General features: G+C 35.4%; 1 protein-coding gene across 1 annotated transcript in view; it reads right to left on the bottom strand.

The window, feature by feature from the left end:
- HYDIN (HYDIN axonemal central pair apparatus protein) overlaps positions 1-27298 on the bottom strand; it is a 404272-nt gene that overhangs the window by 271712 nt on the left and 105262 nt on the right. The window contains exon 8 of the mRNA XM_031949959.1: positions 3985-4186. Within this exon, the coding sequence (XP_031805819.1) occupies positions 3985-4186 (202 nt within the window). The remainder of the gene's footprint in view (positions 1-3984; positions 4187-27298) is intronic.

Here is a 27298-nt window from a genome sequence, read left to right as displayed (position 1 = left end):
GAAGATTTCTATGCAGGGAAGATAGTTTAGTGGGTAGTGATAAATATGCAATAAAAGCATCAATAAAACATTTTAAATGCACAGAACACAATAAAAAGTTTAGAAAAGGACACAAACAGAGCAATTTTGTTATACTACTTTGATAAATGTCATATATGTATGTGCCTATATATCACATATATATTTTCTTTTAAAAGCATATAATGTAGTTTACAGTTTCTTACATAATTTTCTTTCTTGTTCTTTGTATTTTGGAATATGGATATCTATTAAAGCTTATTAAAGTTAAGAGAAAGGCAGATTTTGGAAGTGAACAACTTGTTAAGAATGTCTGAAAATGAAAATGGATTTCTAGAGCAGCTTGAACTACAAGAATGACAGGCTCTTGTACAGGAATGGAATTTTCTCAGTAGAGGTTGATAGGATTAATTTTTCTTTTCAAAGAGAGACCACCCTCATTGAAACTACACAAAATGAAAAGGGACTTAAACTAAACAGAAAGGGGGTAGAAAGGGGAGAAAACCTATCAATGTATATGTGCCAACTTAGATAACAGAATACTTTGAAATTTTTATCCTTCTTGAATTCATGTCTCTTGTGTCTCTTATACTATCTCTTTTTGCTCCAATTCCTTTGAAATCTGCTTTCCCAAATCTAGGGTACATATAAGACTATGCCTGTGTTAAAGAAAAAAATATCTATACATCAAAAAGTATCAATGGACAACTAAAAATTCATAGGAAATCAATTCAAGAAAAAAGTCAGTATAAAAGGTCTTGGTTGTCTACACAAAAAATGTACAAAATAAGGCAGATTTGACTTTATGAGTATTACTGAAAATTAGTGATATAAGATTCTTGACTAGAAAATGCTCTAGATAAATATAGTTTAAAAAACATCCCCAACAACGATAAAAGTCAAAGAGGGCTGGGAGGTAGTTTTATTTATTGAGAAGGTGTCATGTGAAGAAACCCAGTTATAAGAGCCTCAAAGGCATGGTGAAGAGCACTTGAATGAATATCAATGGAGGCAAACAGAAGTTAAAAATGATATTATCATTATAGTATATTATAGACCACTTGGAGAGAAAAAGAAATAAAAGAGGGCACTATAATGAATCATTATCCTGCCACAGATGAATGGAATAGATGATAAGGAACTTCAGTTATGCAGATAACTTGTGGACCGGCATCACTTCCAAAGGTATATATTATATTTTATTATAATTTCTTAACTTGTCCTTATTGATTATCTCATACGTCAGAAGGTGAAGCTACCAAAACATGGAAAAAAATATATTCTATATCTGATTTTCATCAATAGGAAGGAGCTAATTGCTGGGGCAAAAAATTTTAGGAAACTAAGAAAGAAGATATAATTTATCTTAAAATTCTGGAGAGAGAATTCCCCTAAACTAGAAGCAAAGAATTTATGCAGTATGGGAGACTGCTCTTATTGAACAATTTATATAATAAAACAATATATAACAATTTATATAATGAAACTTTGTTTTCAATAGATTTGACCCATAATGTTGTACACTCTAGATTCTGAAAGCAGATTTCAAAGAAATCAAACAAGAATAGCAGAATCACACATTCTAAAACAATAAAGGATGGAATTCCAATGACCTAAAGAAAAACAGCTCTAATAAGGAGGAAGAGGAGAAGCTCATGAAACTTACTAGTCAACTTGTATTTTAAAAAGGTATGTGCTAAGGATGGAAATAAAAACAGGCAAGAGAATAAATACTAAAAAATGGTATAGTATTATGAGGATTTGTGCTAAATGACCATTGTTGACAAGAAAAGTAAAGGATTAAAAGGGAGGGAGAGTAATTTTTAACGGGGAGTAATTTTTAACTATATTGGAAAAAAACATGATGACTAAAGAAGGAACAGCTTTTATTTAGTATAATAGACACTGCGTTTTCCCAATGATCAGCCTTGTTTTGCTCCTGTTTTTTCTTCCAAGTAGTAAGGATTGAATAATACTTTGTAATAGAAGTGGATATCTAAGAGAAATAAAGAAATAATAAACGACCCTTTGATGAGTTTAAGCCATCAGCTGGGACCAGCAAACTATCCCCTAGGATACTAAAAAACAAAGACCTTTAATTACTGAGCCACAGTCAGCAGCATTGAGTGATCTCAGAGATTAGAACAGGTGCTACTGAATTGAAGGAGATACAAGACATTATCCCAATGTTTCAAAACAAAGGAAGAGAATGGATTCTGCAAACAACAGGCTAATGAATTTGACTTCAATTCCTATAAATTTTCAAGAAGATGTTTTAAAAGTAATGGTTAACATCTAGAAATGGGACTGGTGATTACAATGACTCAGCACTTCATGAACAAGAAATCATGACCTTCCACTTCCTGGAAGAGAATAGCTGGACTCCCTAGGTGGAGTGGGATGGACATTTCCAAACATGACCAGTAGGTTCATTTGTTTCATTGAACTGTACTTGTCACAGGGGAAGATACTATTGTGAAAAGAGTGATGGGAAGTAATGATAATATTTTTAAAATAATAAAATGATTAAAAAGAACAGAAGCTCCTTGGACTCTAGCCCATCCTTCTCCCTATCTAGAAGAGGCATAAAACTCTGTTTCCTGTTTTTATGAGATTATGAGCCTGGCAGCTCCAGAGTGTGTGTCAAGGGAAAAAGAAGGTGGTTTAAGACCGAATACTGGGAAACACCCACAGCCAGGGAGAGTTTAATGAGCCAGTGAAAGCTACTAGAAGATGTGGTCAGATGAGGACAACTAGGAGAATGTGATGTCATAAAAAAAAAGTTCTGGGGAAAATCAGATGGTTAACAGAGTCTTACACAGGTTGAGAAGAATAAGGTTGAGAAAATGCCATCAGGTCTGGCAATTAAGTGAGCACTGATGACTTCAGATAGAAAAGCTTCCCTGAGGGATGCCCTAAGTCAGACTGCAAAGGGTTGATCAGTGAATGTTAGGAGAAGTGGAGATCTTGGGTACAGACAGTGTTTCTGAGGAGTTTGGGTTAAGAAAGAGAAGAGAGATATAAGAAGACTATAGTTTTAAGGAATTGCACGGTCTGTGGAAGAAAAGGCAGAGTATTGTAGCTTGACAGATGGAAGTGACAAGTTTCTAGGTTCATGAAATATTCATTCACTTAATATTCTTAAATGATTGTTGTTCAAATAAATTTTTTCTGAAAATATGCATAAAATCTGATGAGCTTTTGGGGAAATGGGAAAAATAATAAAGCCACAAAGGTTATTTCAAAAAAAAATAGTGACAAATTAATATGTCTTCCAATTTGGCCCTAGAAAAGAAAATTAAAATGCAGGAGGGGTAGGGGAGAGAAGACAGGACCATTCATGTAGATGTAGTTGTGCTGGACTGTTTTTTTTCCCCCTCTGTCCTGGAGTTTTACAGAGAGTGGAGGTATGTCAGGAGAATATCTTGAAATTAATATGATCTAAAATCCAATAACCATCAATAAAATTTTTAAAAAAGGAATGAATGTGTCATTCTTTAAACTGAAGTTGTAGCACTTTTCCTAGAATTAGGCACATATGCAACGCCCTAAATTTTGTCTGAATTAAATAGAAGCGTAGCATGGTTGAGTGGTTTTGGAGAGAGAGGACTCAACTCCAGACTTTGCTGTTTACTACCTGTGAGATTTCAGGCAGGTCACTTTCCTTTTCAGGCCTTAGTTCCCTCATATGTAAAATAGGATGAATGGACTAGATCTCTAACTCCTATGATGCCATGACTGTTAAAATCAATGACAAATGAAGATAGATGTTACATTATTCCATTCTCGTTGTCAGAAAGCAGGTCCAAAGAAGAAACTTTCATAAAACTAACTAATAAGTATTCTAAAATGTCTATTTGGATGATTTGATTCTAAACTTACTTATTCATAAAGAGATGTAAATTAATTGTCCAAAATGATCAAAGTTTCCATTTTCTCATATTAGATCATTGAAACATTACAAACCTTGCTTTTTCTTTATCCTCCTCTTCTTGAGTAGCATGTACTTTCCATTGGAAATGTGCAATGATATTACTTCGGTTGTGAATTATTATATTTCTCTGATTAGACAGAGATATATAGGTCTTCTCAATGATCAAGGAATTCTTGTCCAGTCTAATATTCATATCTGCACCAGCACCATACAAGCTTACACAAACCTTTTCCCCTGGGAAGAAGCAAAAGACAAACATGAATTGGTTTTTATTTTCAACAATCAGGTATAACTAAGTCCTATAAAATGAAGACATACATAAAATAAATGTAAAATAACTGGGAATAGGGCGAACAACTAGGAGAATCAGGAAAATCCTTTTGAAGGAGCTGACATCTGAGCTGAAACTTAGAGGGTGTAAGGTTCTATATGACACAGAAGTAAAGAACTACAGGGATATCCTGTACAAAATCTGAGAAAGACGTCCAGCCATGATGGTTGCCTGAATAAATATTTCCAACTCCCCACAAACCTATTCCAGCAGAAATATGTAGTCAACATCAAGCTGAAGAGTGATCCAAAAATCCACTGAGTAATTACAGTAAGTGACTTCTACCCCAGACCTGCAGAAACAATAGGAAAAAAGCACTAAGCTGGGGCAGGCAAACTAGCCCACAATCTCCTAGCATGACTAAAGACGGCAAAAATCATGCAGCCTGAAAAGAAAAGCATCCCCCCATGGATCCTCTGGAGGGTCAGAGATCCCTAGGGGGGGTTGGAAATCCATAAGGAAAACTCCGGAAGCTGTAGAAGCATGAGAAACTAGGGTAGCAAGCATCCTTCAGACATGTTCCAAAGTTCCTGAACATTATAAAAAGTCCTGAAGGCAGCCCTCCAGCAACTTATGAAGCTCTAAGACTAGGAGGTCAGTCAGGAAACCCATGGCCCCAGCTGAGAACAAGCAATACAAAACTCCTATCCAAAAGCATGGCATGAGACCCTGGCAAAAAGTCCCATTTCAGAAAATAAGGTTGGAGACATGAGTCAACCAAAGATACTAAGAAGTATATATTTTAAGCTTTAGAGATTCAAAAATTCGAAAAAAGGGTAAAATTATTCCATACAATTGTAACCTAAGATTCAAAGGATAAAAAGTTAAAAAAAAAAAAAAAGATTCAAAAGGAAAAAAGAAATCCTTTTTTCCCACAAGGATTTCTGCATAAATACCTACAATAAGTGAGACAAGAGATTGAAAAATTAATTTAAAACCCTCTAGAAGGAAAACTTAGAAACAAAATAAATATATTAGAATAGAAAATAGTTAATATTATCCAAATAACAGACTCCTTGAAAATTAAAATAGGCCAAACATAAATCAATGACCTTGTCATGGCAAAAAAATATGGCAAGAAATATTAGAAAAAATCAAAAGAGTGAAAAAATAGAAGAAAATAAGATATCTGATATAAAAATCAAATGGTCTGGAAGATGATGGATACTATGAGATATATGACTTTTTAAAAGTTAGATCACAGTACTTCAAGAAATCAATAAATGAAATCTGCACAGATCTATGATAATAATAGGGCAAATGAAAGTGGAAGATAGGAGATCTACCAACAACTCCTGGAAAAAAAAAACTCCCAAAGGAAAAGTTTCAGTAATGTTATAGCCAAAATTTCCAATTTCCACATCAAAGAAGAAAGAAAAATAAGCAGCCAGTAAGAAACAATTCAGTGATCAATTAATCGCAGCTAGGATACACAAGATCTGGAAGCTTCTACCATAAATGAGAAGAGACCTTGGAATATCATATTCCAAAAGGCAAAAAGTAGAGGTTTGCAACCAAGAAAAATGTACTCTGCAAAACAGGGTAATGCTACAAGGAAAAAAAGATCTTAAACAAAATAGTGATTTTCAAGCATTCCTGAAAAAAGAAGTTCTGTAAGAATTTTGAAATGCAAACATAAGAGTCGAGATAAATCTAGGAAAGGAAATATATACATATATAAGAGCATTTAGGAGAAGCTATATGATGTGCTAACATTCTAACTAAGATGAAATGTGGCCTTTCAAAACCTTAATGCTTTCAAATTGTATGAGTAAGCTAAGAAACAAGAACAGAGAACTGGGAGCTAAATTTACTTTTTTTCCAGAGAGAATGTATGGTAAAAAAGAAATACTTGAGCACAGAAAGTAGGAAAAAGGAAATATAAGATATAGGAAGGATCATCAAATGAATCTCATTTTCTTTCCAAAACTACAGAAAGTGACATTGAATGCATATGCACTCTCCCACACCCCCCCCCCACACACACACACACAGAGTTTGGTGCAGAAATATGTCAAACTCATTAGAGAAATAGGTGGGGAACAGGGTATCGGTAATAGGGAGGATAACACCAAGAATGAACAGTCACAAGCAAAACTAACTTTCTGATCCTAAAGAGAGGATTAAAAAGAAAACTAGAAACTAGGGAAGGGATGCCCATCACTTGGGAGATGATTGAACAAATTATAGCATATGAGTGTAATAAATATACTACATTGAAAGATTAGACAATTTATAGTAAAAAATTATTGAACAGTAAGAAATTATCAAAGATACAGTTTCAGAGAAACCTGGGTAATTATGAACCAATGATACTTATTGTGTATCTAATTTATATTTTAATATATTTAACATCTACTGGTCATCCTGCCATCTGGGGGAGGGGGTAGGAGGTAAGAGGTGAAAAATTGGAACAAGAGGTTTGGCAATTGTCAATGCTGTAAAGTTATCCATACATATAACTTGTAAATAAAAGGCTATTAAATAAAAAATAAAAAAAAATTATGAACCAATGCAGCATGATTCTAACAGAACCAGAAGATAATTTTTGGAATGACAACACTGTAAACCAAAAAAACCCACTTAGATTTAAGAACACTGATCAAAGAAATGACCAAGCACTTCTCCAGAGGAGCCATGATGAAGCATATATTTGTGAAACACTGATCTCAGTGAATGGCACATAGTATGTGCTTAATACATGCTGATTTCCTTCCTTTCCACTGTGTCAGAGAATGATGGAATCAAAATGCAGAAGGATATATAGTCATGGTCACTCTTTGGATTTGTTTTGCTTTTTTGTAATAGGGGAATTTTTCCTCTTCATTTTTAACATGGGTAGAGTGGAAGCAGTGAAGGGAGTTACAAATAATGATACTAAGAGGATCGCTGAAATATTTTTAAACGAAAAGAAGAAAACAGAAGGAAGTTAAGAAGAAAACAAAAGTAAGTAGTTCTGTCTAACCTGAAGGTGCAATGTATTAGGTACCTTTTTAAAATCCAGAGGTATAGATTGGACACTCGTAGTTTCATATGCAGACTTCTTTTTGTATTCTATATAAACAGAAATGTTTATTTTTGATGTTGAAGCTTGGAATAAATTTTTTAAAAGGCTTAGACAGCCTATAGTAAGCAAGCCAGGCTGGTGGAAACACAAAGTGTGGAAGAGAAAGTAATATATAATTAGCCTGAGAACATCACGGAATGCCAGCCAGAGAAACGATTCTTCTATCCCAGAGGAAGGAGGAGCCCCCAGAGTCTCTTCAGTAAGGGAGCAGTGTGATCAGAGTTACATATTAGGAGTATCCATCTGGGAGCCAGGTAGAGGTTGGATGAACTGGAGAGGGTAGGAGCTGAATGTACAACTACCAAATAGGGGACCATGGCAATAGTCCAGACAATAGTCCAAAAAAGTGATGAGGAACTGAAAGATGGTCCCCGTGTATGGAGAGGATAAAATCAGCCATCCTGGGCAATCAATCAGGAAAGAGAAGTGACGGAGAATGAACTTCGAGGTGATGTCAAGGCTGTAAACCTGTGACTAAAAGATGCCTGTGCCCCTGACGGAGATTAGGAAGCTGGTGGGGGAAGAGGAATAAATGAAGATGTCTAATGTACTGATTTGAAATTTAAATTAAAAATAGGGCCCCTAAACTGTACAGAAGGATCCCTGTGGATGACCTATTGACTTAGAGAATCACAAATTAACATTTTCTATGCTTTATTATAATTTCATTATTTTTGCCAAATATTTCCCAATTATATGCTGATTTGGTTCTAGCCATACTGGATGTATTGCGTGGCACTGGCACATGTTTACCATTTTGGCTCTACCAAGTAGCTAGAGATGTAGGAAGGACCTCAGCAAAGAGATTGAGGATTGATATGTAAAGATCTGGATCATCTCCATTAAGGTAAAAACTGGATCCATGAGAAGTGATGGATTCTTGCTCTCATATTCATTAGGAATGCTGACTTAAAATTTTCTCTCTCTCTCTCTCTCTGTCTCTCTTTTTGCTTTATCACATGATCATAAATTAGAGCTGGAAGGGATCTTAGTTAAACCTCCTTTTATAAATAAGGAAAAATGAGAATTAGTGAAAGTAAGTATTGTGCTAATGTTCACAAAGTTTTGTAAGTATCTAAAGAGGGATTTGACTCCAAGTCCAATGCTCTAATACTCCTGACTTTATTTATGTCACAAAAAGAGTTTTGATATTTTTCCTCCTCGATTTCTGAGGACAGTTTGTGCAGTATAGAGATTGGTTGCTCTTTAAACTGGTTGAATTCACCTATAAATCTTTCTTGGCTAAGTTTATTTTTTTTTATAGTTCCTTTACAACTTGCTTGATTTTTTTCTCAATAATTGGGTTATTAAGATCTCATTTTCTTGATTTGATCATTTTGGTGTCTCATTATATATTTCTATAGTCAATCCTCAGTTTTTTACAAATTATAATAAAAACATATGGTAGCAAAATTGAAAAAAATATATTTATGCAGGCTAAATTATCTCAAGTTGATAACCACTTGATTAAAATGACTAAAATAAAATAGACAAGATGTGATTATTCTCTTAGAGGAAAGTGACAAGAAGAAAAATATGGGGCCTAGAAAATCTTTTGTACAGCATTTATTGATTCAATTGTGATCTATAAGCTATGATTATAGATGGCAATTTGTGGTGTTAGACCAAGACAAAAGAAAATCAACTGTAATGAATATGTTCAATGTTTAGATACCTAAATCTGTGACTGATTAAAACTGGAACAGAAATGTGAGTTAACTGTTCTCTCCAATGGGTTAGAAAACATAACTATATATCACTGGGGTTGGGGGGAGAAAGCTATTCTCTAGAATAGAGCAAATCTCACACAGAAAGTTTTAGAGATTAAAGATGTATCAAGGAGATCAAATGCAGCACCTCTCGATGAGTGTGAGTATCAGTGAAGGGCTGAAACTCTGAATAAGTGCACTGGAATCAGACAACTAATCACTTAAGGCTAATTACTTATTGGACAATACTCCATTAGTATATTCTTGGAAAATGGCCCTTCCCACTATTCTGTGCTGGCTCCATCTATTGATGTATACAGAGAAATGTAGGAGGGATTAGGGGATGGAGTAAAACAAGTCAGAGTCACTTTGGCTGTGGACAAGGAGGAGAGAGGAGGTTATGGAGAGCTTGTGGAGTTTTCGTCCATCTCCTTTACTTCTCCCCTAAAGACCAATGACTTTTGATTATCCTGACTCCGGCTGTTTCTAAGGCATCCAGGGCGCTAACTCTGTTTTCACAAGTATCAAGAAAAAGTATCAAGGGTAACTAATCCCTTAGAGTGGGCTATGGATCTCACAAACACAGAGTTGAATGGCTAAGGACATTGGGGTACTCCTAGTGTTCAATGAAATGAGGCAAAAATTGATGCAAAGTCTCATATATCTCAATGTGCAAGAGAAAATTTTTCAATTTTAATTAATTAATTTTAACAACAAGGTAGGATCTTTCATCTGATTACATGGGTAGCTTTATCTCATGACAACTGAGATTGTGGTGGATATTTTTTGCTTTCCTCTGCCTCAGTTACCTTTATATAAATTAGCTTTGCATGGGCCAAATGCAGAGAAAAATACCTTTGGTGGCTGATATGAAATAACCCTGTAAATCTTTATCGCAGAGTACTGGGAGTTCTTTAAATCCTGGAGTATTGTTCTTTTAAAGGTTCTATTAGCCCTCCATTGATCTGCCAGCATAAGGGTACAGAATTCTGTAAATTATCAGACCTTTCTTCCTTTTCCAATGAGCAACTGAGTCATCTGATTATCCACTTTTTCCAGGGGTTCAAAAACTGAAGTTTCCAATAAATAATGTTATGTCTACCATAAATCCAAGATCCTTTCTAACCTCATGAGGACACCAAGCTAACAGAATATTGTGTGTACAAATGCTTCTCTAAATTACAAATTTATAAACATGAGCATTCTCTTAATTATTTCTAAGCTTGTCACCCCTAATTCAATATTCAGCACCTGCAATTTCTTTTGCTCTAGGCTCTGTACTCCATGTCCTCACTTCCCACCAACATTTTTCTTTCCCTTCATTTAGAACTATCATTAGATTCCATGATCCTCAAAAAAAAAAATCCTGACAAAACAGACTGAATAACTATGACCTCTCTTTTTCTGTCTATATAAAGTCAATGAAATAAGAAAACAGAATCAAAGATTTATATAAAAGGGATCATCATGATAATTACTTAAAATTAAATGGATGAAAAAAGGCCATTATTAAGTCAGAAAGAACTTTGGCTTGACATTAGTGCCTTAGTGTGCTTTGAATTCTTTAGGTTTTTTGCAATACTATCATAAGGATTGGGAAAATGAAAATTGTAGGATTAATCAGAGGAGAACAACAACAATAATAATAGCTAGCAAGCATTTCTATAGCCCTTCCTATGTGCAAGGCACTGTGATAAGTGATTTATAAATATCTCATTTGATCCTTACAACATGGTAAATGCTATTATTATTCTCATTTTTCAGTTGAGGAAACTGAAGCTGAGAGATTTGTTCAGGATCTCAAAGCTAGTAAGTGTTTAGGGTTGTACTTGAACTCAAGTCTTCCTCATTCTAAGCCAAGCAGCCGCCTTAAAAGAATGGTAGAAGAGAACAAGAACTGGGGAGGGAGGGAAGGAAGGAAAATGGTGAAAGGAAAAAGGAGAAGTATAAAACCAAGCAAGAAGAGGAGAAAACAACTAACAAACAAAACCCTAAAGGGAAAGGGGTAATTAGCAAGAAGGCATCAGAGGTGAGGGGAACAGTCACAGTTTTTAAAAACAAGTTTAATTAACTGAAGGAAAATTATGCTATGTTGACAGGAGAAAAGAAGAGAAATCATAATTTCAAAAGCTCCCTCTCCATTATTTTAGAAATAGATGGGAGGAAAATATAACCCTAAATCTTAACTTTAAGTGTGAATGGATTAAATAATCCAATATTAAAGAGTGACAGATTGGATGTTATTAAAAAAAACTCTGTAATCTGTTATTTACAAGATACATATTTTTAAAAAACAAAGGCATCTACAAAATAAAACTGAAGGGATGGGAAAATTACTATACATCAAATGAATCTAAAAATCAGAAACTGCAATCATGCTTTCAGATAAAGCAAAAACAACATTCAAAAAATAATGACAAACAAGGAAACTATGTTATATTGAAAGGAATCAGAGAGAAACAACTAATATCAATAATAAACTTATATAAAGCTCCCATAATAAACTTATATAAGGCACTAAATTCCTTAACATCCAAATTCATAAAGGAAACATTCTTAAAATTGAGGAAAAAATGTAGAAACCTTATCAGAATCCTTTTGTGAAATAGCTAGTAACTAAAAGAAAGGAAAATAAAATGCAGAAAGAAAACTATAGGCAACTATCCTTAATAATAATTTATTCAAGCTTTCTAAGTAAAATCCTATCAAACAGATCACTACAATTTTTCCAAGAAATCATTCATTAGGATCAAATAGTATTTATCCCAAGGAAGTAAAGATGATTCAATATTAGGAAAACAATATCATCATATTAAAACCCAAAACATTCAAAAACAATATGATCATCTCAATATATGCAGAGTCTTTGAAAGAGTAGAATACTCTTTTATACAAATAAAGTCTTTGAAGAAGTAGAATATTCTTCTATATTAAAATCTCTACAAAGTATAATGCTCTTTTCTCAAATGAATAGGGAACTGAGTCAAATTTATTTTTAAAAAAGCATTCTCCAATTGATGGATGATCAAAAAATATGAACTATGCCCAAAGAGCTATAAAAATCAAGCACATCCTTTGACCTAACAATATCCCCCCTTATGGAGGGAGTGGAGAATTATGTTTTCTTTTGCTACATGATTTTTATGGAAATGTTTTGCATAACTTCATGTTAACTTCTCAATGAGGGGAGGGGTAGAGAGGGAGGAAGGCAAAAAATCTGGAACTCAAAGTTTTAAAGCAAATGTAAAAAAAATTGTTTTACATATAACTGGAAAAATAAAACACATACATACACACACACACACATATATATATATATATGTATATGTATAAAGTACAGGCAGATATTTTTATATTTTTAATACTACCAAAACCTCTATATAAATTAAAAGTAAGCATCATATGAAAGTAAGGATACACCAAAAAGTTTTCAAATAATTTTAAGAGTGGGCAATGATGCTCACTCTCCCTATTATTATATGATGTAGTTAAAAGAGAAAGGAATTAAAGAAATAAACATAGGTGGAGATAAAATTATTCCTCTTTGCTAATGATACAATGGTTTACTTGGAAAATTCCAGAGAATCGGTAAAGATACCGAAACAATAGCTTCAGCAAAGTGGCAGGAAAAAAATTCTCAAAAATGGCCAGCATTTCTATATAATAATAAGAGAACACAAGAAGAAGTAATAAAAAAGAGAAATCTCATTTTAAATAACTGCAAAATGTATAAAATATCCAAGAATTAACCTCCCAAAGCACACAAATGACTTGTATAAATTCAATATAAAGCGTTCCTTAAAGAATTAAAGAATAACATAAATAGCTGAAGGAATATTCAGTGCAAAGTTTGTGCCAATAAAATAAAATTTATACTCCTACTAAAATTACGGTGTACTTGTAATACTATTCCAATCAAATTACCAAAGTAATATTTAGTGGAGCTTAAAAATAATAATAAAATTCATTTAAAAATAAAAGATCTAGAATATCAAGGATGAAGAGGGAATAGCTTTTCCATATCTCAAACTTTATTATAGAGCAGCAGTCATCAAAGCTATCTAGTACTGGTTAAAGAATAGAGACAGATGTAAAACTAGCTAGACAAGGAACATTCAGAAATAATAGTACTCTACAACTAGTGGTTTAAAAAGTGGAAAATATAAATTATGTAAGGAAAACTATTTGATAATACTTCCTGGGAAAACTGGAAAGCAGTCTAGCAGAAAATAGGCTTAGATCAACATCTTATACCATCTTCCAACAACACACTCTAAATGAATAACATAAAAAAATTATACTATTAAAAATCAGAAGAGAAGAAGATCATGTACATCTCACAGCTATGGGTAAGAGATGTGTTCTTAACTAAATCAGAATGAAGAAAATTACAAAAGATAAGATAGATAAATTTGATTACTTGAACTTCATGAATGCATCTGTGATGAGAAGGGAAGCGGTCAAATGGGGGAAATATTTTTATCAAATATCTCTGATAGGGGTTTGGTATCTAATAAATATAGATATAAAAATAGAAATCATCCCCCAATGGATAAATGGTCAAAGGAAACAAATAGGCAGTTTTCAGGTGAAGAAATCAAAGCTATCTATAGTCATATGAAAAAATGCTCTAAATCACTACTGATTAGAGAAATGTAGATTAAAACAAATCTGAGGTGTTACCTCATATTAGCTAATATGAAAGAAAAATTATAAGTATTGGAGAAACTAGAACATTAATCCACTATTAGTGGAATTCTCCATCTATTCTGGAGAATAATTTGGAGCTATGCTCAAAGGGCTATAAAACTGTGCATACTCTTTAACTCAGCACTAGCACAATTGGTCCGTTTCCTAAAGAAATCAAAGAAAAAAAGAAAAAAACCTATATGTACAAAAATTATTTATAATAGATCTTTTGTGATAAGAAAGAATTGGAAATCGAGGTGATGCTTAATAATGGCTGAACAAGTAGTAGAATATGATTGTGATAGAATACTATTGTGTTATAAGAAATGATAAGCAGAATGGTACTTTTGGGAAAATCTGGAAAGACGTATATGAACTGATATAAAGTGAAGCAGAACATTATACACAGTAATAACAAAATTGTATAATGATCAACTGTGAATGACTTAGCTCTTCTCAGTGTTACAAAAGATTCAAGGCAATTCTGAGGGACTCACACAGAAAAATGCTATCCACATCCAGAAAAAGAACTAATGGAAACTGGATGCAACTTGGAAGAATTTTTTACATCATTTTCCTTGGCTTTTTTTGTTCTGTGTTTTCTTTCATAGCATAACTAATATGTTTTTCATGACAGTACATGTATAACCCCTATCAAATTGCTGGTTTTCTCAATGAGGGAAAAGGAAAGAGAAAGAGGAAGAGAAAATTTTTAAACTCCAAATTAAAAAATAACAAAACTAATATTAAAAAATTTTAGATGTAACTGAAAAAGATTTTTTAAAATTATACTCTAATGTGTATATGTAATGCAATAAACTCAGGGACAGAGACAATTGTCAAATTTGTTTAGATTCTGTTCAATAATTCCAGGGAAATATAAATGCTAAAATGTTAGAAATCTCTCTCTCTCTCTCTCTCTCTCTCTCTCTCTCTCTCTCTCTCTCTCTCTCTCTCTCTCACAAATTGTTGTGAGGGTCACTGGGTTCTTAGTTCGGTTTTCTTGGGGTCTCGGAGCAGCTTTCTTTTCAGGAGAGTAATCACCACAAGAGTAGCCAGGGGATAAAGTCCAAATCCTTTATTATCTCTTTCACCTGGTGCTCAGCTAATTTTCTCATGGCCTTCAGACAGGACTTGGTTTCAGTGGAGAATCACCACAAGAGTAGCCAGGGGATAAAGTCCAAATCCTTTATTATCTCTTTCACCTGGTGCTCAGCTAATTTTCTCATGGCCTTCAGACAGGACTTGGTTTCAGTGGAGAATCACCACAAAGAGTAGCCAGGGGATAAAGTCCAAATCCTTTATTATCTCTTTCACCTGGTGCTCAGCTAATTTTCTCATGGCCTTCAGACAGGACTTGGTTTCAGTGGAGAAAATGCAGGGGGACAGCTCTGCCACCAAGGTGTGTGAGATGGGATGAATCTGTCTGAGTCCAAGGGCTTGTGCTTCAGCCTCCAATCCTCTCGTCTTCCCTAGCTCTCTCTCTAAGCCTCTCTCTCTCTCTCTCTCTCTCTCTCTCTCTCTCTCTCTCTTTATATAGATAGATAGATAGCCAGACACATATATACCTACACATCTGAGTATGTGTCTATATTTGTATGAATGGGTAAACCAATACTGTAATGAGTTAAATATTTTTTGTTGATTAGTCTAACAGTGACAACAGGTACAAATCACCATCAGATGCCAGTTGTTCAACTCAACTTAACTCGCTTTTCAGAAGAAGAAATTATTGGTCCTGAAATGAGATTAAGATCATACAGAAGATGTAATAAATGACTTCTAAAAATTCCAGATTAAAAGAAGAGAGCTAAATAGAAACTTTGAAAAGTAAGCATAAGTGAAAAAAAATCCTAGAAAAGTAAATTCTTTGAGCAATTAGAAGAGATGTATGATAGTGAAGAGCTAGATTCTAATAAGGGAAGAAGAAAGAAATGTCCCTTGATGACTTCAGTAGGTATCGAAGGAGTTAAATATGAAATAACAAAGGACCTGGGCATGAATGGCTTCTGTTCTAAGGGCTTAACATGGAGAAAGTAAGTGGAGGGTAAAAGAATATTTACATCAGTGTAGAAAGGTAGAAGGACTAGAACTTGCTATTTCTCATTAATGGGATATATGAGAAGATAACATACAAATAGAGAAAAGGGTAAGGCAGGTGTGAGATAAATCTCCCTCTTATATAAACTGGCCAAAAGACACAAGCATGTATTCACATATACACCATTTGCTGTATTAATAATTCAACACACGCACATAAAAGGAAGACATAGAGAGAATAATAATAGAAGGAGTTAAAAGGAAAGGTAATATCAGTGAAGGCACAGAAGCAAGCAAAAAAACCCTTTCTGATCCTAAAGTGAGGATTAAAAGGGAAAAAAGATCAGGAAACTATAAGTATGGCCCATTGATTGTGGCACTGCTAAATAATTTACAGGATATGGATGCGAGAGAAAATTATTGTGCTTTAAGAAATGACAAAAAGACAATTTTGGAGAAACCTGGATAGTATGAACTGAAGCAGAGTGAAGTGAGCAACATCAGAAGAAAACCGATAGGCAATCCCTGCCCTCAAAGACCTTATATGATGAAAGTACAAGAAACGCCTTTGAAAGATTTAAAAACTTTGCTCAAAGCAACAATTAACCTTATCTTCAGAGAATATACGATGGCTCATGTTACCAACTTTTTGACCAAGAAACTTTTTCTGCCTGACTATGCTCATTTATCACAAGTGGCTTGTTTTTGGTTTTGTTTTTAATTGGGACAGTGGATTGGGGAAGGGAATGGCAATGATGAGCAGCCAGGTGTTATAATGACTACAGCAATTCCTGACTTGAAGTCAGGAGGACCCAAATTCAAATCCTGCCTCAGCTACTTGCTAACTGTGTGACTCTGGGCAAGGCATTCACTTCTGTGAACCTCTGTATCCTCATCTATACAATGAAGGTAATAATAGCACCAACCACATAAATTGTTGTGAGGGTCACTGGGTTCTTAGTTCGGTTTTCTTGGGGTCTCGGAGCAGCTTTCTTTTCAGGAGAGTAATCACCACAAGAGTAGCCAGGGGATAAAGTCCAAATCCTTTATTATCTCTTTCACCTGGTGCTCAGCTAATTTTCTCATGGCCTTCAGACAGGACTTGGTTTCAGTGGAGAAAATGCAGGGGGACAGCTCTGCCACCAAGGTGTGTGAGATGGGATGAATCTGTCTGAGTCCAAGGGCTTGTGCTTCAGCCTCCAATCCTCTCGTCTTCCCTAGCTCTCTCTCTAAGCCTCTCAGTCCCCCAGGCCAGTCACCAGGAGCCTGACTAAAGGTGGAAACAAATATCTCTCCTTGGCTCCAAGAGCTTGAGCTCCTGCCTGTCTTCTCTACCTTCTAAATGAATCTGGCTGAGGCTCCCAGCTTATATGCCCTAAACTGAATGTAAACCAATCATTATATCACTAGGAAACCATTATTGTTGTAGGACTAAATCAATCATACCCAACCAGAGAACTATTAAGCACCAAGCTAAACTAGATAAACATTGTCTCATCAGCTCCACTTAGTACCTTGTAAGAATCCTTGTTTCAAGTTCAGAGTTCTGGCCCATAACAGGTCTCATCACTCAACAAGCATTTATTAAGAGCTTGCCGTGTGCCAAGTACTGTGCTAAGCACTGTGAATGAAAAGGAGAAAAAAAAAGAATATAACCCCTGCTCCCAAGGAGCCTCGGGTCTTATTAGGGAAGACAACATATAAAAAGGAGTTGAAAATTAAGAGGTGGGAAGAGGGGCAAGAAAAGACCCACATTAAAGCATGACAGTGAAGCTCAGATTCCTTAATATAATGTGCAAATATTTATGTTCATAAAAGATATATATATATATATATATATACATATATATACACATATCAAACTGAGGGTAATCTCAGAGAGGAGATGGGAGATGAATAGGATCGAGAGGAGGGAGATAGAGACAGAGACTGTCAGACAGATATAGAGATAGAGACAAAGAGAAACAGAGAGAGACAAAGAGACAGAGACAGACACAGAGATAAAGAAAGACACAGACAGATCAAGACAAAGAGAGACAGGTAGACAGAGACAGAGGCAGACAAGAAAGACAGAGACAGAAACAGACAGACAGAAAGATAGGAGATGAGTGAAGGATGGCTGGTTTGTTCTCTTCCTCTAAATGGAGGATCCAGAAACTCACTGATGAGATAAGAATCACAAGGTCAGAGTGATCTTCCACAGTGTGAGGGTAGCTAGAGAATGAAGGAAAATAAGATCACATGTGTAAAGTAAATCCTGAAAGCACTATAACAATGCAAACTATTATCATTATGCTGAAAATATTTTTAAAAAGTGGAAGGGCATGGAAACATTTAAGAAATGCACAAAATAAGATGGATATGAATGAATAAGTGTATATATGTATGATTATAGACATCTGTGTATGTGTGTGTGTGTGTGTGTGTGTGTGTGTGTAAATATATCTGCACTTAATTTTAGCCTTCTTGGGAGATGGAGGGTAGGAAAGGGGGAAAAAGAATAAAGTAGAAAGTGTACATCAGAAAACAAAAGAAAACCTAGAAGGAAGCAAAGAAAAGACGGGTGGCTCTGAATGTAATGTATGGGATTTATTATACAGGCTTTGTTGAAATGAAAATGTATTCTTTCATCATTTGAATCCTTCTAACATTCTGCTAGGCACACAATTTTTTTCTGTTTTGTATTTAGTTTTTAATTAATTAATTAATTTTAAAATGTACAGAATAGAATAAAAAGAAGGAAGCCCAGAAAAGCAGGACAGTTTTAGAAACAATGTTGTGAATTTTTAATCCCTTTCTTTCAAAAGCAAGAGATAAGGATGAGATTCATGGTCTCATATACAATCCTATTTTGTATTTTTTGCATAAGGAAATGTTCTTTTTTGTATTAAATTCAGATTTAAAATTAAATTTCACAAAAATAAATACAATAAATAAAATAATTATTTTAGTTTTTAATGGCACTACTCAAAAGTTGTGTTACTATTGTGCTCTTGTTGATGTGTAAAAATTTGTAATTTTTAAATTTTATATTATATCAAGCAGTAAAACATAATTTGCATTTCGGGGGGAAAAGAGTAAAAGGAAAGGAAGAAAAAGCAAGGAGAGTAAACAGGTTTTTTCCAGGATGTAGAAAGGAAAGATATAAATCTAAAGCCTGAGGTAACATCACAGTCAAGCCAGGGTTTATTTTTTAAAGATTGGGGGTAACTTCAGTATGTTCTCTAGGTAGCAGGGAATGAGACAGTAAACAGAAAAAATAGAAGATTAGAGGGGAGAAGAGGAATAATTGGCCAGGCAAAATAACATGTTTGAGGAAACAAAAAAGGATGATATCAAGCTTACAAGTTAAAGGACTGACCTTGGTAATGAGAAGAAGTCCTTTATCTTCATACTGAAGTAAGGGAAGATAAAACAGATGGTGATGACAAGGGGCTTTAAAATATCAAGAAGGGGAAAGAAAAATCTTCCAATAAGTAGTCTCTACTGGCCAAGTCCTCCACACATCCATGGAGTGGGTAGAAGAGATTGTGAGGGTGGGGATGGGGACAGCCCAAAATGGAAAGAGCCAAGCAGAAGTGATATCAAGGTTTAGTTTAAACAGTTGATGATAAATTTTTTAAACAGGGGGTCTTAGAATAATCCTATGCAAATCCAAAGATGCTTTCTTAAAGCTTCAACTGCAAAATTACTATATCATACTACATTTGCATCGTGCTTTTGTGCTCTTTTAAATTGTTAACCTTTAGAAAAGGAAATATAGGCTTTGACTATTTTACTATTGTAAGAGCTGCTCTATGAAGAACTAAAATTTCAATTACTGATAGATTTACTGACACTACATTATGATACCTTTGTGGAAAATTACCTGCCTAGATCTGGCCCTTCAGTTGAAATAATACCTGAGAAGCTTTGCAAAATGCTGAGAGAGGGTAAAAAGAGAAAGATGATTGAGCAGAGGTATTAGAAGATAAGGGGAAGTTTGGGGGGGGGGGAATGCTCAAGAGAACAAGTGAAAAGATGGTATATAATCTGTGCTGTAGTACAGTTTAAAGAAACTTATGGGTCTCACATGTACAAAAACATTTACAGCAGCTCTTTTGGGGGATATGTGGCAAAGAACTTTCCAGCATCTTTTACAGGATTGCTACTCAAATTATGGTAAATGAAGAGTGGAATATTATTGTGCCAAAAGAAACTATGAAAAGGATGGTTTCAGAAAAACTGAACAGACTTGACAGAACTAAATCCGGGTTAGATACATGACACTTTTTAAAGCACTGACAAGGCAAACAACTTTTAAAGGCTTAAATCAAATAGCTTTTGCCCTCAAGAAGATTACATTTCACTCAGGCAGACTGAATACACATAGTACCATCAGGCTGGGGAGTTAATGTTTTCTGAGATCCTAGTTTTAGAGCTGAATTAAGCCTTAGAAACTGTCTAACTCAAGGCTTCTAGGGGCACAGTGAATAGAGCATTAGCTCTGGAGTCAGGAAGACCTGAGTTCAAATTCAGCCTCAGATACTTGACATTTATTAGCTATGTGACCCTTATTGCTCTGCCCCCTTCCCCCACCAAAAAAAAGGAAAGAAAAAAGAAACGATCTAAGCCAACAACCTTATTTTACAGATTATGATACTAAAGTTTAGAGAAGACAAGTAACTGGTCCATAGTAACATTGGGAGTAAGTACAGTAAGACTGGATTCAAATCCAGATGTTTCTGCCTCCAAGTCCACCATCCTTTCCATTATTTCACTAGTTCTCTAGTCCAATACCCCAGCTTTATTATATATGAGGAAATGGAACTCCCAAACATGTTGAAGATCACAAAAGTAGAAAAAGAGCTAGAATTTAAATCCAGGTCTTCTAACTCCAAATGCCAGTGTTTGCCCCCTCCCTTTGTACCACGTTGTCTATTTAAATTAATACATACTAATTTCAAAAGGAACAAAGTATAGTGAAAGGAGTGCTATAGGAAGGGGCACCTGAGCTGGCTATTGGTTAGAAAGAGGTATTGGAGCCAAATGTTCATAGTGAACTAAAAATGACATAAGCTATTTTTAAAAATATAAATCCTGATCTAAAACTTCAACTGTATAATATTAATTTTTGGTAAAGGTATGCAATGCAACTCTTTAATCAGAGGAATGGTGATTTAGAATGGGTTTGTCAGCAAGAGCAGAGGAATCTCTTTGCAGTTTTTAAACGAGACAACATCAAACTATGACAGTTTTCTAAGGAATGCAAACATGCCATCTGGAACATAGTGAATACTGTTAAAAGTGCCTCATAATAAGGAGAATCAGCAAAGAAGTTACAAGTCTGAAGCATGGTCTCTGGAAACATTAGGGAGAGCAGAAACTTTGATCAAAAAGACCATGGTAAATTTCTAACCTCCAATGAAATCAATCTACATTTCAAAAAGTGACAGGATGATTCTTATTTACTGGAATAAAAAATATGAGAAACTAATGATCATGGTTCCCTGGAACTAGTTCTATGGTTAATAATTCTTTAGAATTCACTACTATTTCTCAATAATGAAAATTCATAGGTTCAGAACATTGATCATTAATAATTGCAATACCAAATGAATCATATTCTCTTAGGAACTTCACTTTTCTATAAAGCAAAATGCCACAATTCTGAGGCACAAAGCTTTTCCTTTGCCTTTGTCTCTCCATCAATTACTGTGCATCAGTCAATAGTGACTATCTCTCCTTATATGAGAATTCTACAAGAGTTTCTCAAAGCCTTAAAGAAAATACAAACAATACAGAATCACAGCATATGAAAAGTGGGATGTCATAGATGATTAAAATTAAGACCAAAATTTCAAAAGTCTTCAGACAATCCATTATCATCAGAGCACATTTTATCTCAGAGAAATTTGGGATAGGAAAATCAAATCACAAATTGGTCATTTATATCTTTCGAATGAAATCAAAAGACACATTCCCTCAAATGTAAACTACTGATAGACTATATAACTATTCCAAAGCCAGAGAATTATGGGAGTTTCATTTTCTTCACCCCATTATGCATAATGGCAATGAGATGTCAAGGAGGTAGTGTAGTATAAAGAATACTGGTCAAAGGGAAAGGAGAGTTAAAATCTAGTGGCCTTCTCCATTCACTGCTCTATTATTTTAGAACTATCAATAATTGCTTTGGGCATCATTTTCTTTATCTTTAAGACAAAATTTGGACAAGGCAGGTTCCAAGACATCACGGAGCTTTGTGATTCTATTCATTCTAAATCAATTCCAAACAAGATATAAAAATTACCTGCAAAACAACATTGGTCTTATTTCCTTAAAAATTAAGCCCTAAAAGTCAGTGATAAAAGCAATGGCATCTGACTGTCACCTGACAAAATTCTGAAGAAAAAGAAATTCAGCAATGGAATTAATTTTGCAGAAATAGAATTAAATATTTAGTCCTGATAAACTAATGGGAAATGTGCTAAGAACCAACTTGCTAAAATAAAAGTATCTGGAGCCCTTTTTAGTCTCTATTACGTTTAGGAATCCCAAGGGACAAAATTTAAAATTATGAATGTGACATTCACCTTGCTGTTGTAGATGCTCTCCTGAATACAGTTGTTAGCATTGTTGTTATACCATCGGTCAGCACCATGGATAGGGATAACAGCTCAGTGCAGAGAGCTTCCTCAGCACTCTCACCAGGGACAGTGCCAAGAAGCTGAGCTGCTTTTCACCTCCCTTATGGGCATACAAGGGCATCATGTAGTGGAACACTTAAGGAGAGAAAGCCATTACCAGTGCTGGTGGATTTAACTAGGCCAGCAAACTTCTATGCTTTTAGGTTTTCTGTTTTGTGTAAAGGGAAAATATGACCCAGAAGAACCTTAGAAATTGCCATCTGGATGCCACAGTTTTCCTAGAGGAAAAATGTCCTTGTTGTGTCATGTCTCTTCCCCAATGAATTAGCCAACAGAAAGTTCCACATAGGAAGATGTGTGAGTCCACATGTTCTCCTGGGTGTTGTTGGGAACACTTGATACCATCCTGGAGCATCAGGGGCTAGTGTTCAGAGAGGCCTTTCTGAAACAGTGTCAGCTTCATTTCTCAGTCAGAACTTGTTGTGAAACTCTGCCCCATCAGCCTAAATCTATGTTTTAAAAGTCTAGAAATGGCAATTCAGAATGACTACATTCTAGGCACAGTCCTGAGTTAAGTTTGTTCAATAAGGACCCAAAGAAAAGGCTTATATGACATTTATTAATTCACTGATTCATGCCTGGGTATGGCAAATTGGAATCTTGCTAGGCATTAAGATAAGCAACACATACCACACTGCAAAAGGTTGTTTTACTATTTTCTTTACACACTATTATTATTAAACAGAATTGCTTCCAGAGACTTTTTCAGGAGAGACATACACATATATAGATAGATAGACAGATACATATAATATTCATGTATGTGTGTGTTTGTGTGTATTTCTCTCAACAAATCATGTCTCAATTACTATTCAGTTTGCCTGTGGAATATCCACTTATAGTTCCAATGTTGTTGCTTCAAGATATTAGTATTTAGAGAAGCAATACAAAATGCAAGTGACTTTGGGATACCTTGAATTGTGCTATTATCAATCCAGGTTAAGTGTAAACATTGAAAAAGAAGCCAGGTGCTCCAAGAGGAATATATCATACCCCCAAAGCCAAGAAATTGGAACATGCCATTAAATATATGCATAAACTTGGATATATCACTTCCCTTCTCTGGAGCATACATAACTTAATCCTATATAAATTGAGGAAATTGAACTGGATGATCATAGAGGTTCCTTCAAGCCTCTAGTCCTATGGCCTCTAAAGAACATTGCAACTTTAATCATCTGGATTCTGTTAATTGGATTGATGTAAATCCTTCCTCTCCCCTTCTGTATCTGTAACCATGAAATTAACGAGTCGCTGGGACATGGAAAGTGCTGTTGTGGCATCTTGAGGTCATGGAAAAACAAATAAGTGGTTGTTTAAGAATGAAACAAAGAAATTTTATTTATCCTCCTGTGGTAAGAGGAGGAGTCACAGAGTTAAACCAGAAAAGAAAAAATAAAAAAGCAAAAGAAGAAACAATGGTAATTAAGGAATTGACCACAAATGAAAGCTTAAGTGAAAAAGAATTATGATTTTTGCCATAAGTTTAGAAGATTCCTCTGAGATTATGAAACTGAAGACCTCTTCCCCAAGCCAAAACAAAATCAAAGCTAGAAAGCAGCAGGGAGTTAGGAAACTTTTCAAATATAAAACATAAAAGAGATAAAAATGGTGAGCACCACGGGAGCTCAGCTTGAGGATTCAACTCTCTCAGCTTTTCCAGTCACACTCCAAAGACAGCTCTCACATGGTTGGTCATAGGCTTGCCAGCTCTTTGATCAGAACTACATTGGCACTAGCTGGGGAGGCAGTTGAATGGCTCGATGCCAAAATATCCATCTCATGCTCACAAGCAAGCCTCTTTTCTTCCTGGCCAACTTCTTAACCTTTTTAAAGCAGACAATAAAGGAGAATTTATCCCTGTGGTAGACTTCTGTCCAGAGAAGAGAAAAAAGGCAATGGCACTCACATCTCTTTCCTTGAGAAAATTCTCTGCCACAATTAACCATGATGACCAACTGTAGCACACAAAGTACTTTTGAACTTTCTCTGACTTCCAGCATATATCCTTTTGTTAGTCAATACTAAGCAAGGTAGGTAAGATCAGGGAAGCCTTGATCAATGGTCGAGACTCTTTTGGTGTCTGATATAGATCTTTTTGCTCATGAAATGATGGTAGCTTTAGAATGTTTAAAATCTCTTTCTTGCCTATCCTTCTTATTCAGTCTAAACCCTTGAATACCTAAACTGGGCTTATTTTTTTACTTTCTTTTTGCTTGTATTCTATCCCTATGACATAGAACTCTGTTCACCTTCCAAATTTATGGTACTCTTATGCCCCTTCCTGGTATCTTATCTCCCAGCCATGATGTTTTGTCATTAACTTATGAAAGGAAGGAAGAAATGGTTCATACAACTGTCATAGCAAAAAGAAACGTTAAACTGTTATTCCCAGGAATATTATATGAGGACAAATTTACTTAGCATTGTGTGCTGGGACTACAACTACATCCATCCTTTCTGTCCCAGTAGAAACAGCACTGGATTTGGATCTAGAGGATATAGGTTCAAATATCAGTTCTGCTGGTTATCCCTCATTCTCTAAAATAACATAATATTACTATGTCAGGGTGAAGGTACGGCATAAACAACTTGATGAGATCAGACCAAAAGCAGATCAGAAGGCTTCTGTGTAAGTCAGGCATATTTGGAGTAGAGAGATCTCTAAATTTGCACATCTCCTATTTCTTTTGAGCTACTGCAATTTTGTTTTGCTCTACATGGATGTTCCATGCATATGGGTGTCAGTATCTCCCACGTCTCACAACTTCAGAGCGACCTTGAGTTGTCCTTATATCATTGCTTCTGGCCTCCATGTGAGCATTTGCCTTGGATGACTTCTCTGTAAAATTCTCTTTTAAACAAATGTACATTTGGCATTTCAACAATGTGGCCAGCCCATCGGCGTTGCACTCTCTGCAGCAGAGTTTGGGTGCTTGGCAGTTCAGTTCAGGCAATGACCTCTGTGTCCAGCACCTTATCTTGACAGACAATCTTCCTAAGACAATTCAAATGGAAGGGATTCAGTTTCCTGGCATAGCTAGTTGTCAGACTGTCCAGATTTCACAGACATACAGCAATGAAGTCTGCACAATGGCTCTGCAGACCTCCAGTTTGATAGGCAACTTGATACAGCTTCTCTCCCATGTTTTCCTTCAGAGCTTCCCAGACACTGAGCTCACTTTGGCAAACTGTGCATCAACTTCATCATCTATTTGGACATCCCTGGAAAGTACACGGCCAAGTTAAGTAAACTTATCCATAGCATTCCAAATTTCTACATTTGCTCAACTGATGGTTCCACATGATGGCGCTGTGCTAGCTGGTGGAGAATCTATTTTCTTGGTGTTAACTGTTAGGCCAAAATTAGTACAAGCAGCAGAGAATAGATCCATACTATGTCTCTGCCTCAGAGGCTGCAATTAGTGCACAATGATCTGTGAACAAAAAGTCATGTAACGACTTTCTCTCCACTTTAGTCTTGGCTTGTCACCCTTTCAAGTTAAATAATTTATCACAACTGTAGTAGCTGACCTTGATATCATTTTTATTCTCATTTAAGACACCCACCAGCATCACTGCAAACTTCATGCTAAAAAGCATGGGAGCAAGCATATAGCCCCAACTTCATGCTATTAGTCACTAGGGAAACGTGAGAGTGCTATCCATTATCCAAAACCTATGCAAGCATTCCATCATGAAATTCAGTATTGATAAACTTCTCTAGGTAAACCATGATCTTGCATAGCCCTCATGACAGACAGAATTAAAGACCTTGATCAGATAAAGGAACATTGTGTATAGATAGACCTCTAGCGTTTTTCCTGGAATTGTTGGACAACAAATATTATATTGAAATATGTTCTGAAGCTACACTGCCCCATGAATGTTCTTCAGGGCATCATAACAATGCTTTGGGTTGTTATTATCAGTGTAAAGTTGATTTTCATCTGCCTTCTTATAAATCCAAGGATCCTGCATCTCCCTAAATTTTGCTTGCACTTTACTTTTGATGAACTAACCATTTCCTTCTTAGAGGCGGACGAACTATCCTGCTGATAAATCCAATGGAGTTGTGATTTTTCACTTTAGCAGCTTCTGAATTTCCCCATCATATCTGTCAAATCTAAGGCTCATGAGTGTTCTGGCCCAGATGAGTAAATGTGGGGCTGTACCCCAAATTTCTGAAAGCTGCCTGTTCCTTTTCTGCTTCACTGATGCCAACCTCATGTTAGCTTGGCTTGCCCTTCACATTAGCAATGACCCATTCACATTCATAGAAGTGTTCTAATCTGCCAACATCCAGCCTTCCAGGAGTCATCTTGCTGCTTTTTTGAGTGTGAATGTTGAGCTGAGGAAGGATAAATCTGTGATCGGTCCAGCACTCTGCCCCACACATTTTCTTCATCACTCTCACACCCAAGCTGCCTCTTCTCCTTTCAGTGACATAGTCTATCAAATGCCAGTATTGGCTTGTGAAGGGTCATCCATGAGCCTTTTTGGTCTTTAGATAAATGGAAGATAAGGTCTTTATGTAAATTTTCTAGAACTTATCAGGGTTCGTCATGGTGATGGTGATGTGGCATTTTTCTACAAGTGGCAATCACACTGTCATGAGGTTATCATTAATTCCTTTCGTAGGCATACAAGTTTGATGACAAGATCAGTTTTAATTATAAAACTTCCGTTGGCTTCACAGTATTCCCTATCACTGTGACCATGCCAGGGGAAAAAATATATATATTATATATATTTTTCCTTTAATTTCTGTAAGCTGGCCTTCATTTGCCAGCCTTGTTTCACTCCAGGCCATTTCCAAGC

This window comes from Sarcophilus harrisii, chromosome 2 (genome assembly GCF_902635505.1).
Source record: "Sarcophilus harrisii chromosome 2, mSarHar1.11, whole genome shotgun sequence".
Classification (NCBI taxonomy): Eukaryota; Metazoa; Chordata; class Mammalia; order Dasyuromorphia; family Dasyuridae; genus Sarcophilus; species Sarcophilus harrisii.
The sequence above is the reverse complement of the archived record's forward strand: the minus strand, read 5'-3'. Positions and strand labels throughout refer to the sequence as shown.